Raw genomic sequence first — 23,827 nt, forward strand, 5'->3', positions numbered from 1 at the left:
ATATCCAATAAGAGGTAGAAAAAAAATACTGGAAACTGCTTTGTGGAGATAATAAATTTGTTAAAGAGCATTTACTGTTAATAGCCCGTGTCTTTCATGACACTAATGAATGGTGAATTACTTTTGTTTTAACTGAAACATATGTCACAGCAATATTTTGTGCTTCCGCTGATCTAAAGCTATTGTTCAAGTCCTTGTTGCAATCAATTCTCAAACAATGCTCTCTTTGTCAGCAGTACAGAAGTAGAATAATTTTGATTTATTCCCTTGCAAGATTGATACCCTGGAGAACCCACAGTTTCCCTCTGTACTTGCAGATGGTCAGTTAAATACTCCCATCTGGTTATGTTTGGTTTTTTTTCTGGTTATACTTAGTTTTTTCTAAAAAAAAAAACCTAAATAATACCCCACAAAAAAACATAAAAGGAAAAAAACAAACAAACAAACAAAGAAAAAATCCAAACCCACCAACCAACTGCAAATTATTGCAAGAGCAGCAGAACTAATAATGCTCCATTTCCTGCAGTTTGTGCCTGGTGTCTTTATACTACAATAATCCAAGTATCACCTCTTTGTCCCGTATGGTCTCATTTCCTCCTTCTATTTTCCCTGCAATTTCATTTCCTTCTCTCTCCCTGCAGCACTTACTGCCATTTGCCCCGTGGGAATTTTTCCTTGCTTTGTCCCTTCACATGACTCTCTCCTTTGAATAAGTTGCAGCTACCTTGGAGCAGCCCATATGCTGATTAGCTCACATTGCTATTTTGCATATTCCATTAAGGACTCCACAGCATTTCACAAATACTAATTAATTGATCCTTAACAATAATCCTGATCCATATATATGTGCTACTATTCCTATTACATAGATGGGAAAGTTGGTCTCGTTTATCCTCGGCTGGGCAAAATTTGGTCAAGTTTTACCCTTTGCTAATTCTCTGTTTCACTTCTCCTTGACTGATCATTAATTTGTTCTTTTCTGGCTGCAGTTTTTGTTCAGAGCAGCTATTGTTGTCTCACTGACAGGGGTTGTCAGAGTGTAGCCAACTCTCATTATTTTATCGCAAGCCTTGTGATATTTGATAGCTCCCTTGCAACCACAGTTCCTGGGATCAGGTGATGAGGATTACTTGAGAAATTCACCTTGTTATAACAAGTTTATGGCTCAGTCAGCTAGAAAGCTGGAAAATGATGTCAGAACTGAAAATGTTCAAAACTGGGTGAAAATAAACAGACATGTACTTTTTAAAAATACAGCTGTTTTAAGGCATTTTTACCTTGTGATGTCAAGGACTCTGTCTCAGGTTCATCATTTAAGGTACCGGTACGTGTAAGACTGCAGAAGCTACAGACCGTTTCCCACTTTGGAAAGGAGGCAGAAAGCAAATCACTCAGTGAAGGCTAACATTTTCTGACCACAGATCCAAACTCTGCTAAAGTACCAAGGAGAGAATACTTAAGTGGAATTATAAACGCATGAGAAGCATTCTAATGCAGATAACAGTGTGCTTTTTACTCCTGTAGATTTTGGATGTGATCCTTCTTTCCTTTTCTTTCAAGAAGATAGTATGGAAGCAGGATAGGAGTTTCTTTTGGCTTCCAGAAGATATTTAAATCTAGAGTCAAGACAATGATGATTACTGAAAGAATGTTACAATGAGTTTGCAATAACTCTGGCTACTTCATACATTATTAAAACCAGCATTTTGTAGCACTATTAAAATTATAAAGAGCCTACTTTGTCTTTAGGCATTCATACAGAAAAGCAAATTTAACATGGCATAGCTGGAAGAAAAATTTTAATTTGTGCTTACAGGAGTTCAGCTAATACTGAGTAGAAAACATTCCTTTACCTGAAATGAAACTAGCAATATTTTATATAGCCCTTTCATTCCAGCAAGGTTCTTTGCCATTTCATAAGTAATTAAAAACAATTATGCTAATAGGTGTGATCAGAACAATTAATGAGAAATGCAAATGGCTACTTCAGATGCCAATTTGCTAATAGAATGCCATAGAGTATTTATAGATTAGAGAATGATTCCACCCACATTTTTACTTTGTGCTGTTACATCCATCAGACCTTTTTAAACTACAGCACCTTTATTTCGTTGATGATTGTGATCATCCTCAGTACACAGCAGAAAGTATCTCAGAAGTAATGGGTTCACAGTGATCAAGTTAACTGGGACTGTTGTGTATAAATTGGATCACTTATAGTCAAGAGAAGTGTGTGGGAATGGGAGAAAATGCACAGAGCCTGCTAAGTGTGTGGAGGCTTCAGGAGAATGGAGAATTTAGTTTGGTAAAATTAAAGTGTAAAAGAGATATTCTGTGCAAATAATTACAGAAAAAGGGCAAGCATTGTTCTTCCAGCTAGAAGTACGCATAAGATCAGACATAAATGAAGAGAAAATAGCACCCTAATCATTAAGCCAGCTCTTAAACTGTAGTTAGTAACTCCCAAGAGGGCTAGCAAAAGACTCAAGGTTGGATTGCGAAAGATCAGATTTTTAAAAACATATTTGAATATTAATTGTGTACTTATATTCTGTACATTATCAAAAGAAAATCCCCACAAAAATCCCCACCTTATGCAGATTTGTTCCTGGCAGCAGTTGAGTTCCTCCATGACAAAGGAGTGGAATTTTCTGTAATTATCAGCTGTATCAGTGTAGGAGTGGCTATTTACCTTTAGCCAAAACAAGTAAATGTACAGTGAAGCTTATGGTGACAATATAAGGAGTTTCTTGTTCCTGGGTAACTGGTTTGGACTCAGGAGAGGTTACAGAGAGACAAAAATGTGGTAACATGAGAAGTTTGAGAAAACACTGAATGATGATACCAGTTGAATAACAGAATAACAGATACATTGAATAATAAAACCAAGTGATGGAGACCTTGCTCTGTTAGTAAGGAAAGAAAGGGACCTTAATTGCTTTTGAAATGAAGTCTGAGAAATCCAAAGTTTGATAAATGTCTTATATTAATTGGTACCTATAAGAAGATGGTCACAGTTACAAAACAGCTTTCTTGGAAGTTCCTGATGATTTCTGTATGGGTAGAATGCCATGTTAATCAAATAAGCAGTGGAATGACAGATCTTGTTCAGTATTTCAGATTTCGTGTTGCAGTCTAGATAATGATAGAAAAAAGGCCATTTGTTTCACTCTGGTGTCAATCCACCTGCACTGAGGAACACTTTGAATTGGCACCAAATTTATAAGTACCGTAAGTGTAATGAAAACTTCCACCCATGTGTGACATGCTGAGCCCCATCACAATTCTTGGTCTATAGAGTTTTTGCCTTTTCATTTCTCTCAAAGGCAGGCTGTCGTTTTTCCCATTCCTTTCCCCATGATATGCCTCACTGGCAATTCAGCCAGTACATCCACCTGTACTGGCACTTCTGCAATTCCACAATGAATCCTTTGAAGAAGTTTGTCTGCACTGTCATTTTTGGAAGGATGATTAGACACTAATTTGATTGATTTTAACTCTCATGGAACTAGGCTCACGCTTGTATTTACAGAAGGGGTTTTGTGGATAAAGAGATGAACTAACCACAGAAATAAAAAGGTTGGTTGTTAGGGCTGGAATCATGGGGGAGCTGAAGAGACCATAAAAAGGGTCAGAAGCATGACTCTGAGATGCCATATAACATGATCCTTTTGGTAGGAGTGAACAATGGAATAACTGGGTCAGCTGAGGAGGTGACACATTACTTTGGTCAGTAACTTTACAAGCAAAAGCATAGTATAGATGCTGCACTTCTGTGGCTGGGGTAACTAATTAACTTCACAATCTTGATTTTCAATTTAGGATCTTGGTTTTGCAATGTTATCACAAAGGGAACTGCAGATTTTAATCCTCTTTAACACCGATTCTCAGTTACTTCTGTTAAAATTTTACTCCAGTCCTAATCAGCTATCTTTTTTCCTTTTTATGTAATGAATGCATTTTGTGAGACACAGGAAACCTACACCCTAGTGAAAGGGAATATTTTTCATTTTTCACCTCAAAGCCCTTTACAAACTCTCATTAATTTAAATTCCTTCCACACACCTAGTGAAAAACCCAACACAAACAGAATGTCACACTCAGGATCTCTGTGTGTATCACTTGGTCCGCTAAGCATAGGAGCAAGCCAGATCCCACTGTGCATTAAAATTTCAGTGAAGGATTCCTGGCAACCCCATGTGCAGAATCATCACAGCACATTTATTATTTACAGAGAGCCATCATCCATGCAGATGCTGCAGAGAAATGTCAGAAGAAAATACAGCTCTCCCAGAGAAGATACCAGGATCCTGACTGTGGGAGCTTGGAGACCGAAAACGATTGGGGCTTGGCATGGTACTTTCCACTCTGTAAAAAACAAAGTGATGTTTATCTACTCTTCACTCCTCTGACTTCTAATGAGCCCTCCCTTTCAAGCTGCCTTCCCCAGCAACTTTTGGATTGGCTCCCACTGGAGCTGTTTTCCCTGTCTTGCTCTACCTCCAAACCAGGCAAAGTGGGAGGGACACAGTTTACAATGGCAGAGAAAGAGTTTCAGAGTACATCAATGGGTGGAGCATCAGTCTGGGACCTTCATGGTGTTTTGGATCTTTGAGTTAAGCTGTGCATTGCTACATTGTGTTCATCCATCTTGAGTACCTGGTGTTTCTGGAGCAGAACTAGACTAGGCGCTTGCCTACAGCCTAGGAGAAATTGGAGTCTGGATCCTACAACTTGCGGTTTGATCAGGGAAAAGCAGTTTAGGCTGGGTTTTTGAGAGGGCAGGGCAGGGCAGTAAGGGGAGGACATGCAGTCTGGAATGCAGAGCTGCAGGTCTCCCCCACAACTGCTTGGCTGCTAGCTCCAGTTTCCAGACTAGAACTTACCCCACAAATTGTGCACCTTTATCTGCTGCAGACTGCCATTATTAAGAAATTGTTTTGTGAGCAACATGCAAAGGCTTTGCAGTCTTTAGCTGCTCATCAGGTCTCAGTTTTGGGAAACCATGTATCAAATGTTGGTAGATAGGATGGATTTCTGGATCACTCAGCATGCCTAGGGAATGCTTCAATTGAGACAAACTGTGAAATATGATTGTTTCTTTGAAATGTGGAGCTAAAGAAGGATCCTGGTAATGTGCTAATCAAAGTAAATTTATGAATAAAAAACATTACAGAAATTTGACTCAACCTGTCATGTGATTTATTCAGGAAAAAATATGTAGCAAATTCTGAATGTGTTACTTGGCCACAAAGAGCAGAGTTCAAGTTCCCAGTTACCGCTCCTTTATTAATGACACTTTCCATATGTGTTTCCACATGTGTTCTGTTTGTGGGTATGGGTTTTAACATGTGGTGTTTCTTCCCTGTTCCTTCCAGGAGGATGTGGAGATTTGTCCTCCATGTAAATCACAGGGTTTTAACACGTGGTGTTTCTTCCCTGTTCCTTCCAGCTGGATGTGGAGATTTGTCCTCCATGTAAATCACAGGGTTTTAACACGTGGTGTTTCTTCCCTGTTCCTTCCAGCTGGATGTGGAGATTTGTCCTCCATGTAAATCACAGGTAAGATTAAGGCATTCAGCTCACTCACTGCAAATGCCTAACTTCCTTTGTCCAATAATACCTTTTAGGATTTGGCTTCCTGTCTTTACTTTGCTTGATATACTCTCTGAAATCTGTTGCCAATGAACTTTCTCACTGAAGAGATGTTCAAGCTTGTAACGATCCTCATGCTTGGAGAAGTTTCACGGTACCTCGGCTGAATGCATATTAAATGACATATATTTTTCTCTGCATAGATACCATGTGCTGTAAATTCTAAATTTTTCATGGTGAAGGGATAAATTACAGGTACATTTTTCTAAATATAATACTTCACTCCAAAAGGTTTCATGTGGAGACACACAGCCTGTCAGTCAGAACATGTCCTGCCAAGCAGCTCTGCAAGAAGAACCTGATAGTGAATTTAATCCTCCATATCCATTCTTGAGATCCATAAATATTAAACTTGTTTTAAAGTGATGATTGAAAGGGCTCGAGTTTTGCAAGACAACATTAGTAGAACCGTGAAGTTAGTGAGAGGATCAAGAAGGTTTTTATACCCCACTTTAAGTAATCATTCCTCCTCTAAATTAAATAAGTGCTTCGTTCATTCAAAACAAAAATTTCTGCAGTAGGGCAACTCCTCTCTGAGACAAGTTTTGAACCGTCCCGGCACGTTTAGCCTGGGGGAAGGAGGCCCTCTCTTGACTCACTGCAATCAGCTTCTCATGGTGATTCCTGTCTGCTCCGATACTGGAGATGCACAAACACGGTGAGTGACTCTGCCAGCTCGGGAACCTGCTCACCACTCCCTTCGTTCTCGCAGCCGATGCAACCTGTGGCACTATAAGGGCTCTTTGTGGAGAATCCGGGCTTTATTTATCCGGTGGAAATCTCTGCCACACAAACTGGAGATTACGGCATCATAATACGAAAAAAACTCATTACAATACCAAGAAAACCCAATCCTGCACAGCCTCTTCGCCTCTGGTTGTTGGCATACTTCTCCCACCCCGCTTCCCTGCCCGGGAATCCGGGATCTCCGGTCGGGCAGCCGTGACTGACACACAGCAGCGCCGGCAGGCTCACACTGCCGCGAATTTAAATGTTGGCGTACTGCTTTCATGTCGTAAAACACCCGGCTGGCTGCTTATGTTTTACATTTCCAAACCTGACTCCTTATGGATGGCGGGCCAGCTGCTCACCGCAGGACTCGCTCCTCGGGATCCCTGACACCTCGCTCGTCTTCCCTGTTCCCCGACATCCCCCCTGCCGAACCTCTCCCACCCCCATCTCAGAGAATCACAGGATGCGTCGGGCTGGAAGGCACCGTCGTGGGTCATTTGGTCCAAACTCCCTGCTCAAGCAGGGCCATGCCACAGCGCAGAGCACAGGATTGCGTCCGGACAGTTCTTGAAAAGCTCCAGTGAGGGAGGCTCCACAACCTCTCTGGGCATTCTGTCCCAGTGCGCAGTCACTGCACAAGAAACAAGCGCTTCCTCGTGTTCAGCTGCAACTTCCTGTGCATCGCTTTCTGCCCGTTGCCGCGAAAACACATGCACGGCCGCGAACCCCCCGGCGTTTGTCCCTGCTTTAGCCGCAGGGTCAGCCTTGTCCCGCCGCTGTTTCCCGGGATCAGCATCCCGGGGGTCGCTGCCCCTCAGGACATTCCCTCCTCGTCAGGCGCGGCGCGGGCAGCCCCGCCAAGGCCCCGCTGTTAAGGGCGGGCGCGGCGCCTCCCCCTTCCTTTGGAGCCGGGGCGCCATTTTGTGCGCACGCACGGTGAGCGCTCGCGGCCCTCCGCCGCTCGGGGGGACGCGGCCGGGACGAGGGGGTCGGGAACACGGAGGGGGGACGCGGCCGGGACGAGGGGGTCGGGAAGACGGAGGGGGGACGCGGCCTGCAGGGTCCTGCTGCCGACAGGGGCGGGCGGGGGGACCGCCGGCTCTGATGGGAGCACCACGGCCTTCCTAGGGCGGAGAGTGGGGGAGCGCGGAGGCCGCGGGTTGCGGGTGGCCGTGCCGGGCGGATTGCGGGGGGCGGGCGGGAGGGAGCGCGCTGAGGGAGGAAGGGGCCGCCGAGGCCCGCGGCGGGTGCAGGTGCGGAGCAGCAGCGCTGCAGCATGTGGCGGCGGGCCCGGCCACCCCGGCGGGGTGTCGGGGCAGGGAAGGCGGCACAGGGTTGGCTCCTCGGGGCCGACAACCCCGAGACGGCCGCGTAGGCCGGCGGAGCATGTGAGCCTTGTGTCAGACGTGATAGTGGCTTGTAAATGTTGTGGCGGAGATCCTGCCTTATGGATGCCTTGTAAGGAGAGGCTTAGGGAACGGGGCAGAGGTGTCATCGAGGGACATCTCACAGCGAGAGGATGTACCTTGGTGCCTGGCAGGGGCATGCGGAAGGAGCATGAAACAACCACGTGAAGTCAGGAGAAGCTCAGACAGGATATAATGTTAATGGCAACAGCCAGTCCTCCAAATATGCTCCCTAGGAAGGCTGTGCAGTAAGGTCTTGAGGGAAAGTAATACAAGGAGCAGCTGAGGTGTCTGGGGAGACATCGATACAGCTTCTGCATGAGTGGAAGAGGAGGGGCAGACACTGATCTTTGTGGTGACCAGAGATGGGATCTGAGGAAGTGGCATGAAGATGTGTCAGGCGAGGTTTTAATTTGGGTATCAGGGTTCTTCACCTTGAGGGTGGTTGGGCACTGGAATAGGCTCCCCGGGGAAGCTGGTCACAGCACCAGCTCTAGAGAGTTCAGTAATCTTCTGAACAATGCTCTCAGGTACATGCTGTGACTCTTCAGGTGTTCTGCACAGAGCCAAGAGTTGGTCTTGCTGGTCCTTGTGGGTCCCTTCTAATGCTGAATATTCATTAGTCTTTGAAGGGTTTTAAGACCTGACTGGAGAAAGTTCTTGAGTAGCTCTTGTAGTTCTTGAGTAGACCTTGCTGTAAGCAGGAGTCAAACTTGAGTACCTTGCTGGCATCCATTCTGAGTTAAGCTATGGTCCTATAAGCTCTGATTTCTTTGGATGCCTAAGTGAATACCATTGCTTGAATTGAAGCAGTGTCATTTTGAATAGGTTTAAAGACTCCATTAATCTGAAATACCTGAAAATTCCATCAACTTTGTAGTGAGTGAACTAGTGGTTCTGAATAATTTGCCTTCATTTTTTACAGTAATCAGCCAAAATGACGAACACAAAGGGAAAGAGGAGGGGGACGCGTTACATGTTCTCGAGGCCCTTCCGCAAGCATGGTGAGTATCCCTTACAGTACCAGCACTGCATCCAGTTGCTGACCTGATGGACAGCTGCAGTCCCTGGGGATGGACTGTGAAACAAGGGCCTGTGCCAAAGGATTTCTTTTTTTTCTCTAAAAACTGTAGAACTATACACAGAGCTCTGAGCTCTTACTGCAGATGCATTGGTATTCTGATTGCTTGACAGTCAGTGCCACAGTGCTAATTCTGTCAGTGCCTGAAAGTTAATTTGAAGGTGAGGAACGTATTTCAGCAGTTACTTAAAACATAGAGGGTTTTTTCCTCTGATCAATAAGCACTTGTATTTATATTGATAAATTAAATAGTTTAATATCTCTTCAATTTTGGCATTAGGAACACAAATCTAATTTTTCTTTAGCTGGGTATTTTAAAAATTTGAAGTATGTGAAGTGTGTAATTACTGCTTTAAAAAAGCATGGTTTGATTTTTGAGGTATTTAGGAAAACTGTATCAGATGCATGATCTGTGTCCCCCATCCTTTTTTATGTGTGTATGAAATTCTGGGCTTCCTAAGTATCCAAATTTGTATCTCTTAACAGGAGTGGTCCCTCTGGCTACCTATATGCGGATCTACAAGAAGGGTGACATAGTTGATATCAAGGTACTTTCTGCAGTGCTGTGTGACTAAAAGCTGAAGCAGGGTGGTCCTGCGCAGTCTCCATTTCCTTGGGGTGGATTCTCTTGTTGCTTGGGTCACGTGTGTCAACACGAGTGCCTGCTGCTCACTTAGGGAGCAATATTGGAATGACCGTGCTACTGGACCAGTAGTAGCACTTCATATGCTGGTGTATGTGGGGTTTTGTAGATCCATATAATTTGGGTATACTTTGTTTTGGTGTGTTCAGCTGAAAAAGGGGAGTGAAATATACCATAGCCAATGTTCGAGTTGGCTACTGGTACAACTTTCATAGGAGCCTCAGCTGTCACTTAGTAGATACTCTGTTAGGAGCCATGGTTTGTGGTGGGACAGTTCATAGTTATATGATTGCAAAGCTATGCTAAAACTGGAAATCAAGAAATAAATGTGAGAATGCATCATATATATTAATAAAGGTGAGAAAAGTGAAGCAGCATTTCCCATCACTTGGTGTATTTTAGAATTTGTCTTTTAAAGTCAGCTGTACTTTCACAACTGAGTTGCAATGGATGTGAAAGCCTTTCATCAAGGATTCCTGCTTGGTTGAATCCTTTGGTTTCATTTGGAATGCCACATTTCTTGTAGCAGTCACATGGAAGGTGGTGTTTAATTTGGTAGTTTGTTTTTTGACTTGGAGAACCTATTGTTCAGAATTGACACTTCCTCACACACTGGAGCTTGATGATGAATGTCTCTTGTGATTGCTTGCTCTTCCTGTAAGCAAAGTGAGCTATCATTTCACCGACACTGAAAGCTACCAGAACTGACATAGCAAAATTTGGTAGTCTTCGGATGCAAAATGCATGGTTATAAATTTCAACTTTTAAGATAAAATGGGAATATTTTAAACTAAATCTCAAATAATTTGAAATGTATACTTTAAATTACTTCTGAAAGAAAAATCTTTAATGCTACTTCTACCCCTCCCCCCCTTTTTTTCCCCATTTCTTTTTGCTTCTTAACAGGGTATGGGTACTGTTCAAAAAGGCATGCCCCACAAGTGTTACCATGGCAAGACTGGAAGGGTGTATAATGTCACTCAGCACGCTGTGGGCATTATTGTTAACAAGCAGGTTAAGTAAGTAATAGAAATTCTGTGTACTGGAACTTGGTATTTGAGAAACTTGAACTGTAGTTGCACCCTCCTTTCACTTTGCCAGTTAGACAGTTCTTGTCTTGATTGGTCATTCAAGGTGGGTAAAGTGTATTTCCTTTTTATAACCCAAGCAAATGATGCTCATTTGACTTGGATCCTGTCAGAGGAAACATCTTTTGTTTCTCTTACCAGCACCTAAAGTCAAATTACCTAGCAGGGTTTCTCAGCATGTGTGCTGGTATTGAAGCCTGACAAGTTGAGGTTTTTTTGGTTCCAGGAGCTTGGCTGCTGTGCACTGGTAATAAAATTACTTGTTTGTATGCTAAGAGACTAAAACTACATATTCACTACAATTTCAATTTGAAATTGTCAGCACATTGTTACATATTACATTGTTATATAATAATAAGCTTTTAGTTATATGCAAGTTATATCTGATGTGCATCTGTGTTTTGAGGTATTGCCCTTTAAAGAAAAATGACCTGTAATTGAGCTTATGAAGTTAGTTCTGTAAGGTCTGCAAGTCTTGATTTACTGTGACCTTTTCCAAGTGAAGATAAAACCTGACTGCCTTTCCTAGGGGCAAGATTCTGGCGAAGAGAATTAATGTGCGTATAGAGCATATTAAACATTCCAAGAGCAGAGACAGCTTTCTGCAGCGTGTGAAAGAAAACGAAAGGAAGAAGAAGGAAGCAAAAGAAAAAGGCATTTGGGTTCAGCTGAAACGTCAGGTAATGTTTCTGTTGAGGACACAATCCTTGGGCAGGAGATGACTTAATTCCTGGAGTAGTGGCCTCATGCAGTGTGTCGGCATTCAGGCTGTCTGGGATGTTTGGTGCCTGAGCACTGCTCTGTGCCAGATGAAAATTGTAGTTGTAGCTCCGAACAAAGGGTTGGGTGCTTCTTGTGTTGTTGCTTGTCTGCAGCAGCAGCAGCTCTGGATGGTTTTAGGGTCAGTAGAGTCTTTGGTTTAGTTGAATTTTTAGTTGCAACAGGTTCAATTGTAACCCTTGAAGGAAAGAATTAACAGCCAGACTTAAGAGGTAACGGCTATTGCTTCTGGAACTACAGGATACATCACTCCATGTTCATTGGGTTGGTAAGCTGCAGAGAGTAGAGCATAGGTTTTTTTAATTCAGTAGTAAGAGTCAGGCACACTTTCTGGCAGATTGTTTTCTTACTGCTACTCCTTCAATCAAATCTATGAGACTAGGAATGGTAAAATTGCTGTAATGTTTACATAATAAGGTGCTAAATGGTTGACAAAATGTTATTTTCTGAAAAGTTGCTTTTGAGCTGTAATGTCATGAGTTTTCATTTTTTATTTTTCTGTTTACAGCCTGCTCCACCAAGAGAAGCACACTTTGTGAGAACTAATGGCAAGGATCCAGAGCTGCTGGAGCCAATTCCTTATGAGTTCATGGCATAATGTATGTTTAAAAAATAAACTAAAGATATGATTTTGGACAAGTGTATGTGATTGTGGCTGATTCATTTAGTTGGGTTTGGGGCTTTTTTGTTTGAACAGATGCTTTAGAAACCTTCTTTTATTGAAGTTTATTTATTTAGCTTGCATTTACCATGATGCTTAGTCATTTAAATCATCTGCAGCTTTTGCTGACGAGTTTCGTCGTTTATATAGATGATAAATGCTAGGAACACTGAAATTTGCTGGTGCTTAGTAATGATCATGAGCTGTTATGAGGGGACATGGAATGTTTCATCAGCAAACTAAGAACTTGTATCAAGAACTGCACAGTGCCACTTGAAGGCTTGATTTTTTTTTTTTGGAGGAAAAGAGATAAGGTGCTTCAGATTTCAATTGATGCAAGGTTTTGGCTAAGGGGCCTCATGAATACTGAAGAATTATCAGAACCATTTTTAAAAACAGCCTCTAGGGAAATGTCTGTAGGCAAATTTTGGTCTTCCACCACTGTAACCTGCAAAATAATGTTTACAGCATTTCCATGCCAATAAGCATTCTTAAAAATAGTAGTAGTTTAGAAACAAGGGTTTCATTCCAAAACTGCCAGCTTTTGTTTTGATTTTTAACACTTTAATTGGCTGGCATAGCTACTAAACACTTGTATTTTATACATTTATTGCATGCCTATTGAATGTTGCAGTGAATTCCTCTCATCCCGGATTTACTGATGTCTCAGAAATACCCAGTGCTATCTGTGCAGTTCTTAAATGGATGAAGACCTTCAGCTGGCTGTTTACCAACCAATGAGCTTTGCTTCAAACAGCATGAAGCTGACTAGAGACTGCTGAAGGGAATCTGCTTGGTTAGCCTTGAAAACACACAGTCTCAGGCTTGTTTTGTAGCTACAGATAAATAATAGTTTACCTTGAAGTGTCATATCAGGCATTGCTCAGCTACCTTCAGTAAGTGATGTAAAACTAATGTCTCTACCTGTAGTGAGGGAGAAGTACTAGAGAAGCAAGTGACCTCAAGCTGTTTGTAGGTGTTCACTGTTGAGAGTTACTGAGCAGTGAATTGCAGGGCAGCTTGTAAGTGTGGGAGTAAGGAGCAGAGAGATTATGAGGTTTGCTTTTACCTAACTCCCAATCGTGGGTGTTCCCATTCTCACGGAATGTAGGTTTTGGACCTTGAATTCAGAGTCTGGCTTGGGCTGGTATGTAGGGGTGATGGGCTTTAGGTTGGATGGGCTGGAGTTTCCAAGTTCCAGTGAGCAGATTGCTATGTTTGAAGTTCTCCAAGTTCCCATCTCAGAAGATGCAGCAGGCTGTATAGGTTGAATGATTTTGGAAGTGACTTGGAGGAGCTTGCCCCTTATCAGGCTGCTCCATGACAATAGTGCTGTATTCTGACACTGGAGGTGTTGGACATGGGAGCGTGCCACTGCATCCTGAAGCTCTCACTGTTGCACCATATGCATTTGGCTTCTATGGTCAAGGGGCTTTTCTTGGAGCAGCAAGATTTGTGTGCTTTATCAACCTCTGGCTTGTCAGTTTCCACAGCCATTTAAAAGTGGTATTTGCCTTAAAAGATAAGCATCATTTTCCACTAGGCTTTGTAGGAATTAAGTGGGAGGCTATTGGATACAAACTGGTGATGGCATTTTAAATTTGCTTCTCATGCATGCATGTCTAAGCTATTTTGGTTCTGTGTTTGGTTAGTAGTCATTTGTCAAAATCACGGTGGATTAGCTGTAGCAGCATGATGAAATTATTAACATCATAAGTGGGGCATAGTTGTAAACTTTTGAACTCATTTTCAACAAATTAGAATAATAAGACTGGACAGCATTACAGTGGTCTTGTTTAAGAGCTGTGCTCCCAGAGACACTGCATTGCAACACTTCTCGATTTATTTAGAAAAAGTGTTTTTAAGGTCACTATGCCAACAGTAGTTGGTTATAAATACATATTTGGAAGCCCTGTGTGGGCTGGGAAGAGGTTGGGAAAGCTTTCTTGGTCAGGATTCCCAGAAATGACTGAAAATGAAGTTGGGTTTGTACAGGAAAATAACCTTTTTTGTTTGTTTGTTTTTAATGTTTGGAAACAGGACAAATAAACTAAGGTGTAGCCTGTCTGTTCGTTTCACTCAGTGCAGTGGGGGTTTTCATGCTCATCTGAAGTTCGCAGAAACACAGCCCAGACACTTAACAGATCTCGGTACCTGCTGCTGAAGTTTGCTTCCTGTGTGTTTGGCTGCCCTGTTTTTGCACAATCCTGACAAAAGAGGGAGATCTGTGAATTGGGAAAAGCTGAAGAACTGCCTGTTGGAACATCTCCAGTCCTGAGCTGAAACATGAAGCATGTTCCGTACAGGGTTTGGAGTCACCAGTTTTGACTTGCCCTGGAAGGGGTTTTACACACTAAGGCCATAAGCTGTAACCAGTTCTCTGCAGTCCTGTTCTGAGGCTCCTTTACAGCCACAAACCTTTACCACTGGTTCCCTGCCTAAAGCCACAGCAAAATCTGTTGTCTCTAGAGAAGCAGCAAGGAAGCTGCCTTCTGAGCTGTCAGCTTCATCATTTTTAGCCTATTGGCAGCACCAGGATTTGAGGTTTCCTGAGCACTGTATAGGCAGTGTTAGGCAGGGAAGGTCAGCGAAAAGGCCTGGGAAGGGGGAGGAGGAACCATTGTCAGAACAGAGGCTGCACAGGGTAGGAACATTGCTCCCACCAGCAGCACCCATACAGCTTGGGAACACAGAAAAATAAAAAAAGAAGCTCCAGATGTTCTTAGGATGTCCTCCATGTCACCATCACAGGAGCAAGCCACCTACTCTCTCCCCAAAAGTACAGCTGTTGAACACTGCCAGAGCTTGGACCAGGGAGATGCGTCAGGCAGCAGTATGGCGAACCTGGCACTGAGCAGTGTTGCTGAGGGAACGGGGATGGTGATGGGCCATAGGGTTAGTGGCCATCCACAGAGGGTGAGTGAAAAAGTACAGCCTGGCGCTTCCAAGTGGGGCCTGCAGAGCAGAGAAAGGCCCCTTGGAATAGCCTGGAGCTCCACACATCCCAGGGGTCCTTAGTCTGTAGAATGGGGACAGCTAATCTGGGCCCCAACTGCTTCAATTTACTGGGCTGCTCCTGTTGCACCTGGGTAGATGTTGACGGAGACATAGTCCGTCACACCCTGGACATTAATTTCTTCACAGGGTGTCCTACCTGGGCTTAGGAAACGTTATCTTGACCACCCTCATTTGCCCTTTGGGGGTGCTCCAGCAGCAGGCAAGACAGCTTGAGTTGTACAGCTGCCCAGAAAGAGGCAGCTCCTCAAGGTTTGGGAAGGACAGTTGTTTAATACTGCTTTCACAGCTCAGTGCCTGGGAATCATCTGCCTGGAACGGACTTGTTTCAATAGCATTCTTTCAGAGGCATACTGAATGTACTCTGATAGCTCTTTTGTCAAGAAGTGTATAAAGCTAGCTGCCGCTGGCAGTGTGAGTGAGGCCAAAGACAAGCAATCGCCTGACAATAGGAGCAGGTGACAATAGCAGGAACCTCTGGAAACCAAAAGCTTTTAGTGATACAAGAGAAATCTTTCCCAAAAGAAAAGAGCTCCCTGGCATGATGGGGAGTAAAGTAGAAACTTTAAGGGCAATAGGTTTTGGAAGTTAAAAGAAACCCATAGTGGTTCTTAGGCACTAGAGTAGCACAAATAACCAACAGTGCTTCTTCCACCATGCTTTTCTGCAGGTACTACTTTAACTGATGTTTATTAGTATTGTCTTAACACAGCTGCCTGTGTGTGAGCACCCAGGGTCAGTTGGGCTGTCTAAGCATCAACCTACATCCAGGGCCCAGCGGCTCCATCCCTCTGTGCCATGAGATCAGTCCATTTGAGTACCATTTACTATCCTCCTCCTTGTTGTATCCTGCTGGCATGTGCAATCTCCCTGATAAAAATTAAAGCAGCCTCTGAATGGATTATATATCTTTTAAGCAATTAAACAGTTGCAAGGCAGTGCAAAGCAGAAGCAGGAGCCAGGGCAATGGTTTGTGGAGACTGAAACATCCACACAGCTGCTTGCAGGTCTAAGGCTCATTTAAGAGCAGCCTGTGGTGGAGCACCATTCTTCTCCAAAACTCTTCCACTCCAAAAACCCAAGGGCCAAATCAAGACCACTTAGGTTTTAGGCCTGGCTGTTTAATCCGCAAGCTGGGTTTTCAACACTGGCTATAGAGGGATACGTTCGAGTGTGAGAAACAAAACAGACTGAGGTAAAATAATAATTTCCTTTCTTCAAGACTGGAGTCCCTCACTGCAGGGAGGGTGGTGCATTTGCCCGTCTGCCTCGGCGGGGGATGCCCAGCAGGGTGCTTGCCCTTTGCTGTGGGACGCAGGTTGCATGGCCTGCCCAGGCTGTCCGCCAGACCCCTGGTGCCTGTGCCCGCCGGGGCCACCCCGCGCACTGGGAGTGGGGAGGGTGTGGGAGAAGAGGAAGGGGTACAACCCGGGCGGGCAAGCGGAGCGGAGAGGGCCGGACGGCCGCGGGGCGGTGCCGCCGGGGGCGGTGCAGCGGGAGCGGGGCGGCCGCACGGGCGGTGCCGCCGCCGGGGCCTTTAAAAGCCGCCGGGGCCGCCCGCTCCGGGCGCTGCCGGCCGAGCCGAGCGGAGCCGTGCGAGTCCTCCGGCTGCCGAGCCGCCTCTCCCATGCGCCTGCCCAGCATGTCCCAGCCCTTCCTGCTGGCGCCCATCGCCGAGTGCCCCCCGGGGCCGCCCGGCGCCCAAGTCCGCCTGGCCGTGCTGGGTGCCCGCGGCGTCGGCAAGAGCGGTGAGTGCGGGACTGCCCGTCCTCCTCCCCTGCCCGTCCTCCTCCCCTGCCCGCCCGTCCATCCGTCCCGCCTAACGCGGCGCTCTGTGTTTCAGCCATGATCGTGCGGTTCCTGACCAAGCGCTTCATCGGCGACTACGAGCCCAACACAGGTGAGGCGGGGCGCGGCGGGGACGGGCGCGGCGCGGCCCCGCGTCCCGCGGCTCACGGCTCTCTGCTCCCCAGGCAACCTCTACTCCCGGCTGGTCCATCTGGACGGGGACCACGTTGCCGTACAGATCCAAGACACGCCGGGGTGCATTCAGGTACGGAGATATTTTAGATCAATCGGTTCTCTTCTGCTACCCAAAGGCTCAGCTTTTGAGCCCAAATTTCTTGCATGCCCAGACTTCGTCTCCTGAGACAGAGCTCAGGCTTTCCTTTGGACCCGTTTGATGGTACTGTGATACAGCCTTCATGTTTTCATGACCCAATGCCGAATCTGTGCTCTCTGTTGTACCGCAGGTGCAGGAAGACTGCGTGCAGGTGCTGGACTCCCTGTCCAGATGCGTGAAGTGGGCAGAGGGCTTCCTGCTGGTCTACTCCATCACAGACTACAGCAGCTACCAGTCAGTCCAGCCTCTCTACCAGCACATACGCAAGGTGCACCCCGATGCCAGGACTCCCATCATTATTGTGGGGAACAAAGCAGACCTCCTCCATGCCAGGCAAGTACAGGCAAAAGAAGGACTACAGCTGGCAGATGAACTGGGCAGCCTGTTCTTGGAAATCTCCACCAGTGAGGACTCCCAAGGTGTCTGTGATGTCTTCCAGTATCTTTGCAAGGAGGTCAGCAAACTACAGCATGCCGGCAGCACGGACAGGAGGCGGTCATCCATCATTCCTCGGCCCAAATCTCCCAACATGCAAGATTTAAAGAGGCGTTTCAAACAGGCTTTATCTTCCAAAGTCAAGTAAACCTCCCAATGACATCCCCTAGGACTCAATAGAATTTATTTTTGTAAACTAGTTAATAAAAATCTTTATTTTTGTACTAATGCCAGCAGTGTAGAAGTGAGTATGTCAACGCTTGCAATTTCCTTGCTGTTCTCTCATTTGACTGGTTGGGTTATTAAAAAAAAAAAAAGGGAAAAAAGCTGCATAGCAACTAAATAAACTAAATAGAGGTAGTTGGAAAGGGGGCTTTTTCCAGGAGGCTTTGATTCCATTTCTTTTTGGGGGAACTGGGATTTTCTCTGTTAAGCTGCTCATATGATTTTCCTTGGAAGCTTCCATTTCCTGTTTGTAAAATGGGAGTGTTAATGATGTAAATCATTACCTGCCTTTATACAATGCTTGGAAAGCCCTTGGTGGAAAACTTTGTAGGAGATAAAAAAAAGCTCTATTAAACATGAAAATATAAAAGTATCTGTAAGAATTCTGATTATAACAGAACTGCTTCCTCCCTCAAAGCTGCTGTTTCGCCTGCACCTGTAATAGCCTGAATGCTGACAGGCTGTTAGGAATGAGCTCAAATTTTTGATGTGCCTTAGAGATCTGTTCTACAGAATTAATCATTTGAGCCCCAAGCATTTAACAGGAGGGTTGAGTTTCTCCTACAGATTGCTGTGGAACAAAGTGCTGAGCAATCCACAGCAGAGGAGTGTGGGGGTTGTCTGTTGCTTTCTCTGGAGATGTGTGATAGAAAGGACTGATGCGTAGGACTTTTTCCCTGGACAGAAAATAGCTACATTTAAAAGGAATCACACCTTTATCTTCCCCAGAGTAATTTTGTAGCTATTGGAAACAGGTTTACTCTTACATCACATAAACTCTAAACCATACTAGAATGGGTTTTATTAACTGCTTGCTGGATGTCTGAGCATGGAATGTAGGTTTTGCCCTTCCAGTGTACCTCTGAATTATATATGTAAGAAATAAAACTACCCCATGCTGAGTAGAAAGTGTGGAAGTGGATTAATCTGTACAGGGGAAACTCGCTGTCCTCCCTCAAGTGCAAGTCCAGTAAGGTTTTATTTTACAAAATGTCATAGATGAGTCAAAAGCCAACTTCCTTCTTTCCTTGTGTTAGGAAAGGCAGGTAGGTGCTGTGCCTTGCAGTTAGTGGGCAGTCCCTGTTGTTTCTGATCCCTGGGCCTTGAAGCTTCCTGGGCCACCTTCACTCTTTATCTGCATCTGAGTCTTCCTGATGGTGGTAACTGAGGGAAGGGGGACTGAGCAAGTTAAAGACAACGCTCTGTGCAGAAGCACCAGAGGCCTGTGTGAGCCCTGGGCAGAGGTGTGGGGTGCCAGCAGCACTATTGCCCACCCAGGCCTATGTGCACATCTCCAGTCCAGGCATGTCACCTGTATATCTCCTCCCTGAAGGCCCTGTGCTGCCCTAGCAAAGGGTACAGGAGAGCTGATACCCAGACCTGCAGGATCAGACTGAAACTGGGGCTGCAAGCTGTGTCTAAAACTCTTGGAGCTAATTCATGTCAAAAACATGGTGACAGCCTGGACAAACCAAAGTACTATTTAAACATGTTAATACAATACTTCACACATGTTAAGTATTTCTTCACTCTGAGAGTTGCTCTGCCAGACCCAGGACTCTGGGCTTGAGGGGAGCAGGGTGATGGTGTTGGTGAGAATGAGCGTGTCCCTGGCAGACTTGAACTCACCACGTGGACCATGTGTCCATGGGGAAATTTGAAGAGGAATTGAAAAGTCACAAGTGGGATATTTGTGAAACATTTCACCATCTTGAAACCAGAAAACAAATTGTTTCCAAGAGAAAATACCACTCTGGTAGAGTTTCAGTTGTTTTTTGACCTGCAGCTTTTTTCTTTGGAAATTACTTCCTACTCATGTATCCAGTACAGAGTTTCACCAAGTAGTTGCTAAAGATATTCAGTGCACACATGGTACAAAACATGCTAAAGGGGCAGGTAATATTATTGGAACAAGTCTGCATCTCACCATGGTCCCCAATGGCCAGGTGAAAAATCACATTAGGCACTGACTTAGGCGCCTCCCGCTGCCCCTGGCAAAGCAGGAGCTTGGGTCCCCACTCAGGTACAGGGGAAGTTTGTGCAGGAACCAGTGGGCAATTGAGGGGCAGGGATGGGCAGGAGCAGGGGGATAAATGCAGTCATTTTCCCCATCTCTCTCTCTCTTTCATGGGAAAAAGCTAGAGATGGCTCTTGCTGCATAGGCACCCATGCTCAGGTCAAAGGTGCAAAACCTCCTGTCTCCACCCCATGCTTCTCATGCTGCTGGGCTGCTTCAGCCACATGTCAGGAGCAGGATGAGCCCCTCAGAGATGGAATGGGGAATCTGGATGATTAGAGCATGCCAGTGGCAGAGGGGGAGGGCTGCTCTGATACACCTCCAACTTAAGGCAGCAGTTGCTTTGGCCCACTCTGGGTAACACTTTTGGGTAGAGGTACATAAATTAGGCATTTATGCTGTTTTTCTGAACTTCCCCTGGCTGGCACAGATCTACTCTCACCCAGAAGTTTTCAACCCTGAGCTGACAGGTGAAGCACAGGAAGAGCCTGCTGGCTCCCAACACATTTTACCCCAGTGTTTTCTTTGGTCCTGAGTGAGCAAAGAGGGGCACTCCAGGGCAGGGAGGGCAAAGCATCTCACAAGTACTAGCAGAGCAGCTTCAAAGCCTTGTTTCTCCTGGGCCATGACAAATTATGCCTTCCCTACTGAATACTTGCCATCCCCAGTCTCTAAGCCCTTAAGACAAAGGAGGCAGGGTGGCTTCAGGAGGGTAAGTGGTGCATAGCCTGGCCTTTTCTCCTTGATCAGAGGAAAATATGCATCTGCCTCTTTCCTCCCACCACCTCCGCTATGAAACAGAATCATAGCAATTTTCCCTGACAAGATGGATGAGTGGGTTTTCAGAAGCAGGGATGTGTGCAGCATCACACACTATTATGGCTGCTACTACCTCAGCATCTCCCCGCTGTTGGACTATTTTGTCTACTTATCTCCAAGCTCTGAAATCACCCAGTAATGCATTATGGCTTCATGAATTTTAAAATAGCAGCTGCCATCAACCTGTTCTGTGCACTTCAACTCAGGAGCTGCACATCCCTAGACAGAGATAGGGATGTTCTCTTCAAAAAGCCTTATGGATGTCCCCTTTATTTTCTGCCCCACTTGAGCACCTGGACCCAGGCTGCTTCCTCACTGTCTCTTGATGGGGGCTTGCCTCTCAGCACAGGAAATGGTCAATGCTACAGCTTCATGCTGTGTTCTGTGGTTTGTTTGTATGAAGGATTGTGGACAAGGCAGACTGTGAACAAGGACTGTGTTCATACTACGGGCAACAGTTAGGTTCAAGCTTCAGACAGGGAACAAAAATGAGATATGGATGGATGGATGGATGGATGGATGGATGGATGGATGGATGGATGGATGGATGACTGGAAACAAATCTGGATCCCATGCATGGATCTCCTGTAAAATGATTTTATTCCTGTGGGACTTCATTAGCTTTTGGTGAATGGAAGGTCTGAATAGATTCCAATAAAGTCCTTTAGGCAAAGGTGACCTTTTATGGCACTTGCACTTGGCACATCACCACTGGTGATTCACATTAATATGGCATCAGGATCTCTTCAGTTTCTCCTGAAGTGAGGATCCAAAGTACGTTGTCCTTCTAGGAGCAATATCTTTGAGGGTGATGCTGGTTTTGGGTCACTGCACTAAACTGTAGGCAACACTCCAAAGAGCTGTGTCTCTGAGGTACCTTCAGTGACATCCCTGTAAACCTTGTTATGAGTAGAGCATGGCTCACAAAACAGCAGCTCAGATTGGATTTGGGGTAATTAATGACAATTCAGATTTCCCTATTGATTCTCAGGCTTGCTCTTCCACCACTCTCCTCATTTCACCTATCTAAAAAGAAGGAGAAAGTAAAGGCTTTTTATTGAAAATGGTTTTGAGGGAATTGGTTAATGAAATTTTTTTACTACATTCAATGCTTGATGCTTTTGACTGAAAGAATAATAAATGTATATTGTGACTTGTTATGCCAGTGTATACTGTGGGGCATAATCAGCTATATACTATCTTCCCACATTGCCAAAAGAAAAATTAGGATATAGAGATTGAGCTTTCATTTCAGTGCCCTGTGATACTTGATTTACAACTGAAAAGCTGTGTAGTGAATTTTGCATAATGATTATAGAACTTCATAGATGTCATAGCTGATGTTTTGAAAAATGCGCTTGTTTGCTATCCACGTTTTTCCTTTGTGATAGAAAATAACCAGCCCTAGGAGCAATCCTTACCAGGGACCCTCATGGTATGAGCTTCTGTATAGAGGTGGCTGCTTCAGCCCCATGCTCTACCCTTTGGGCTTTGCTGGGCAAGTCTTTGGGCAGAGGCACCCACATACCCAAGCTTGTGGGGTCATGGTTCAGCAACTCTGTTTTGCTCTTGACCTGTGCACAATATTTCCATTAAAATGTATCTGTCCAGGAAATTGCACAATGTTATTTGCCAGCCTGCATTACTGGGAAGCAGTAATTAATTCTTAAAGCTGGAATATTTCTCTTCTAAGGTATTTGGCTCTTTCCACATTACTAAAAATATCCTCTTCTCAGGTTTCAAATGGTCCTTGTAACATTTCCTAGTAATTTTATTCCTTGAGATGGTTAAGCCAATATCAACAAATATTGTTTCTGGGGGCAGCTCAGAGCAGAGGGGACTACACTCTCCCTCAGCTGAGGCAATGAGGTGAATTACAGACTCCTGTCCTGCAGCTGGTACTTCCTTCCACTCCTGCAAACAAATCCCTGAGCCAGAAAAGTAATGTGCCTGTTGTTTGGGGCTTAGAGCCTGAACCCTTTCACGAGCCTTTAAGAGATTGGTGGCTTGATCTGAACCACGCTCAGCAAGCAGACCTCCCAATGCTACCATTTCTTTTTGGTACTAGAAGTCCAAATGTCTCTTTTAACCCTAGAAGACAGATCTGGCAGAAGCCTGAGGAGTGCAGAGAACATGAAGAAACCATAGCGACGGCAGCATGGTATTGGCAGCCCCTCAGGATCTGAAGCAGATAAGGAGGTGTTGCCTTCCTGTAGCAAAACAGCAGGCAATAAATATGGATGTGATTTGGCTGATTTGGTTGAAAACTCATTGGTTGCACTCAGATGCTGAGAAAGAAAAGGCCTGGCTGTCACCCCAGCGTGCCCAGGGCCAGTGAGGAGGGCAGCTGCTCCTCCAGGAGTTGGCCCTGGGTCCTGCCCGTGGCTGGGGAGCCTGCCCTCACCTCTGAGACTCCTCAGCAGCTTCTGAGTAAAGCATGCACTACAGCCCAGGGAAAGGGGATATGCCTGAGATACATCATTTTTCTCCTCCACAGGGAGAAACCACCCTGCATCGTGGGGGCACCTTGGTCTGTGCTCCCCAGCAATGAGGAGATAAGTCCACAGTCCAGACTCACAGTATTTTTTCATTCTGCACCATCTCTGAGCCTCTGAACTGAGCTGGGGAAAAGCTGACCTGGGCTTTAGACATGAAGTAACCACTCCATCAGTACAGGCAGGAGGAGCATTTGAAGATTTTATATCAAAATTATGATTTTTTTTACCCTTTCTCTAATACCTCATGTCTCAGACAGCATATAGAGGCTAAACCAGAGAGCTCTGCTTGGGTTTATTGCTTTCTTCAAGGTGCCCAGTATCCCACTCAAGTGGCAATGTCCCTGCAGATTAAAGATACTTAAACACGGCATTAGTTAAGAAGGAATTTTTACATCTGCCCAAGTGCTGCTCACATATGGCCAATTAAAAAGCCTCGTAATGGGCTGGTTTGTGGCTGTTGCACAACAAGGCTTTGGCTGTTATTACAATGTGCAGATGAGCTACAGCACCTGCTCTGTGCTAGGGGCTCCCCATCCCTCAGCCACACAGCAGGGGGAAAGATGCTGTATTATTATAAGGAAGGCCTTGGGAAAGCACTGGTGCTTCTGCAGTGAGTTCAGTCAGGTGCAGGTGGGCTTCATTTCCTTCAA

The 23,827-nt window shown here is 45.1% G+C and overlaps 2 protein-coding genes and 2 non-coding genes across 4 annotated transcripts; all 4 read left to right on the top strand.

The window, feature by feature from the left end:
• Positions 1-7,215: 7,215 nt before the first annotated feature.
• Positions 7,216-12,029, top strand: RPL21 (ribosomal protein L21). Its single transcript, XM_053935670.1, has 6 exons — positions 7,216-7,323; positions 8,719-8,797; positions 9,361-9,422; positions 10,424-10,536; positions 11,135-11,285; positions 11,894-12,029. The coding sequence occupies exons 2-6, from the start codon at positions 8,731-8,733 to the stop codon at positions 11,981-11,983; spliced, it is 483 nt and encodes a 160-aa protein (XP_053791645.1). The 5' UTR covers positions 7,216-7,323; positions 8,719-8,730; the 3' UTR covers positions 11,984-12,029.
• On the top strand, positions 10,134-10,214 carry LOC128784842 (small nucleolar RNA SNORD102). The gene has a single exon (XR_008429644.1). It is a non-coding gene; the product is annotated as a small nucleolar RNA SNORD102 (small nucleolar RNA).
• LOC128784856 (small nucleolar RNA SNORA27) lies at positions 10,597-10,729 on the top strand. Its single transcript, XR_008429657.1, has one exon. It is a non-coding gene; the product is annotated as a small nucleolar RNA SNORA27 (small nucleolar RNA).
• A 4,616-nt stretch (positions 12,030-16,645) lies between the features above and the next one.
• Positions 16,646-17,847, top strand: RASL11A (RAS like family 11 member A). Its single transcript, XM_053935052.1, has 4 exons — positions 16,646-16,809; positions 16,905-16,961; positions 17,035-17,114; positions 17,314-17,847. The coding sequence occupies exons 1-4, from the start codon at positions 16,689-16,691 to the stop codon at positions 17,764-17,766; spliced, it is 711 nt and encodes a 236-aa protein (XP_053791027.1). The 5' UTR covers positions 16,646-16,688; the 3' UTR covers positions 17,767-17,847.
• The last annotated feature ends 5,980 nt before the right edge of the window (positions 17,848-23,827 follow it).

The sequence above is a fragment of the Vidua chalybeata genome, chromosome 2, assembly GCF_026979565.1.
Source record: "Vidua chalybeata isolate OUT-0048 chromosome 2, bVidCha1 merged haplotype, whole genome shotgun sequence".
NCBI classification, from domain to species: Eukaryota; Metazoa; Chordata; class Aves; order Passeriformes; family Viduidae; genus Vidua; species Vidua chalybeata.

Coding starts and splice junctions, on each gene's coding strand:
- RPL21 (XM_053935670.1), top strand. CDS start 8,731: ATGACGAACACAAAGGGAAAGAGGAGGGGGACGCGTTACATGTTCTCG. Junction 9,423..10,423: donor GTGACATAGTTGATATCAAG/GTACTTTCTGCA, acceptor GCTTCTTAACAG/GGTATGGGTACTGTTCAAAA. Junction 11,286..11,893: donor GGGTTCAGCTGAAACGTCAG/GTAATGTTTCTG, acceptor TTCTGTTTACAG/CCTGCTCCACCAAGAGAAGC.
- RASL11A (XM_053935052.1), top strand. CDS start 16,689: ATGCGCCTGCCCAGCATGTCCCAGCCCTTCCTGCTGGCGCCCATCGCC. Junction 16,810..16,904: donor CCGCGGCGTCGGCAAGAGCG/GTGAGTGCGGGA, acceptor TCTGTGTTTCAG/CCATGATCGTGCGGTTCCTG. Junction 16,962..17,034: donor CGACTACGAGCCCAACACAG/GTGAGGCGGGGC, acceptor TCTGCTCCCCAG/GCAACCTCTACTCCCGGCTG.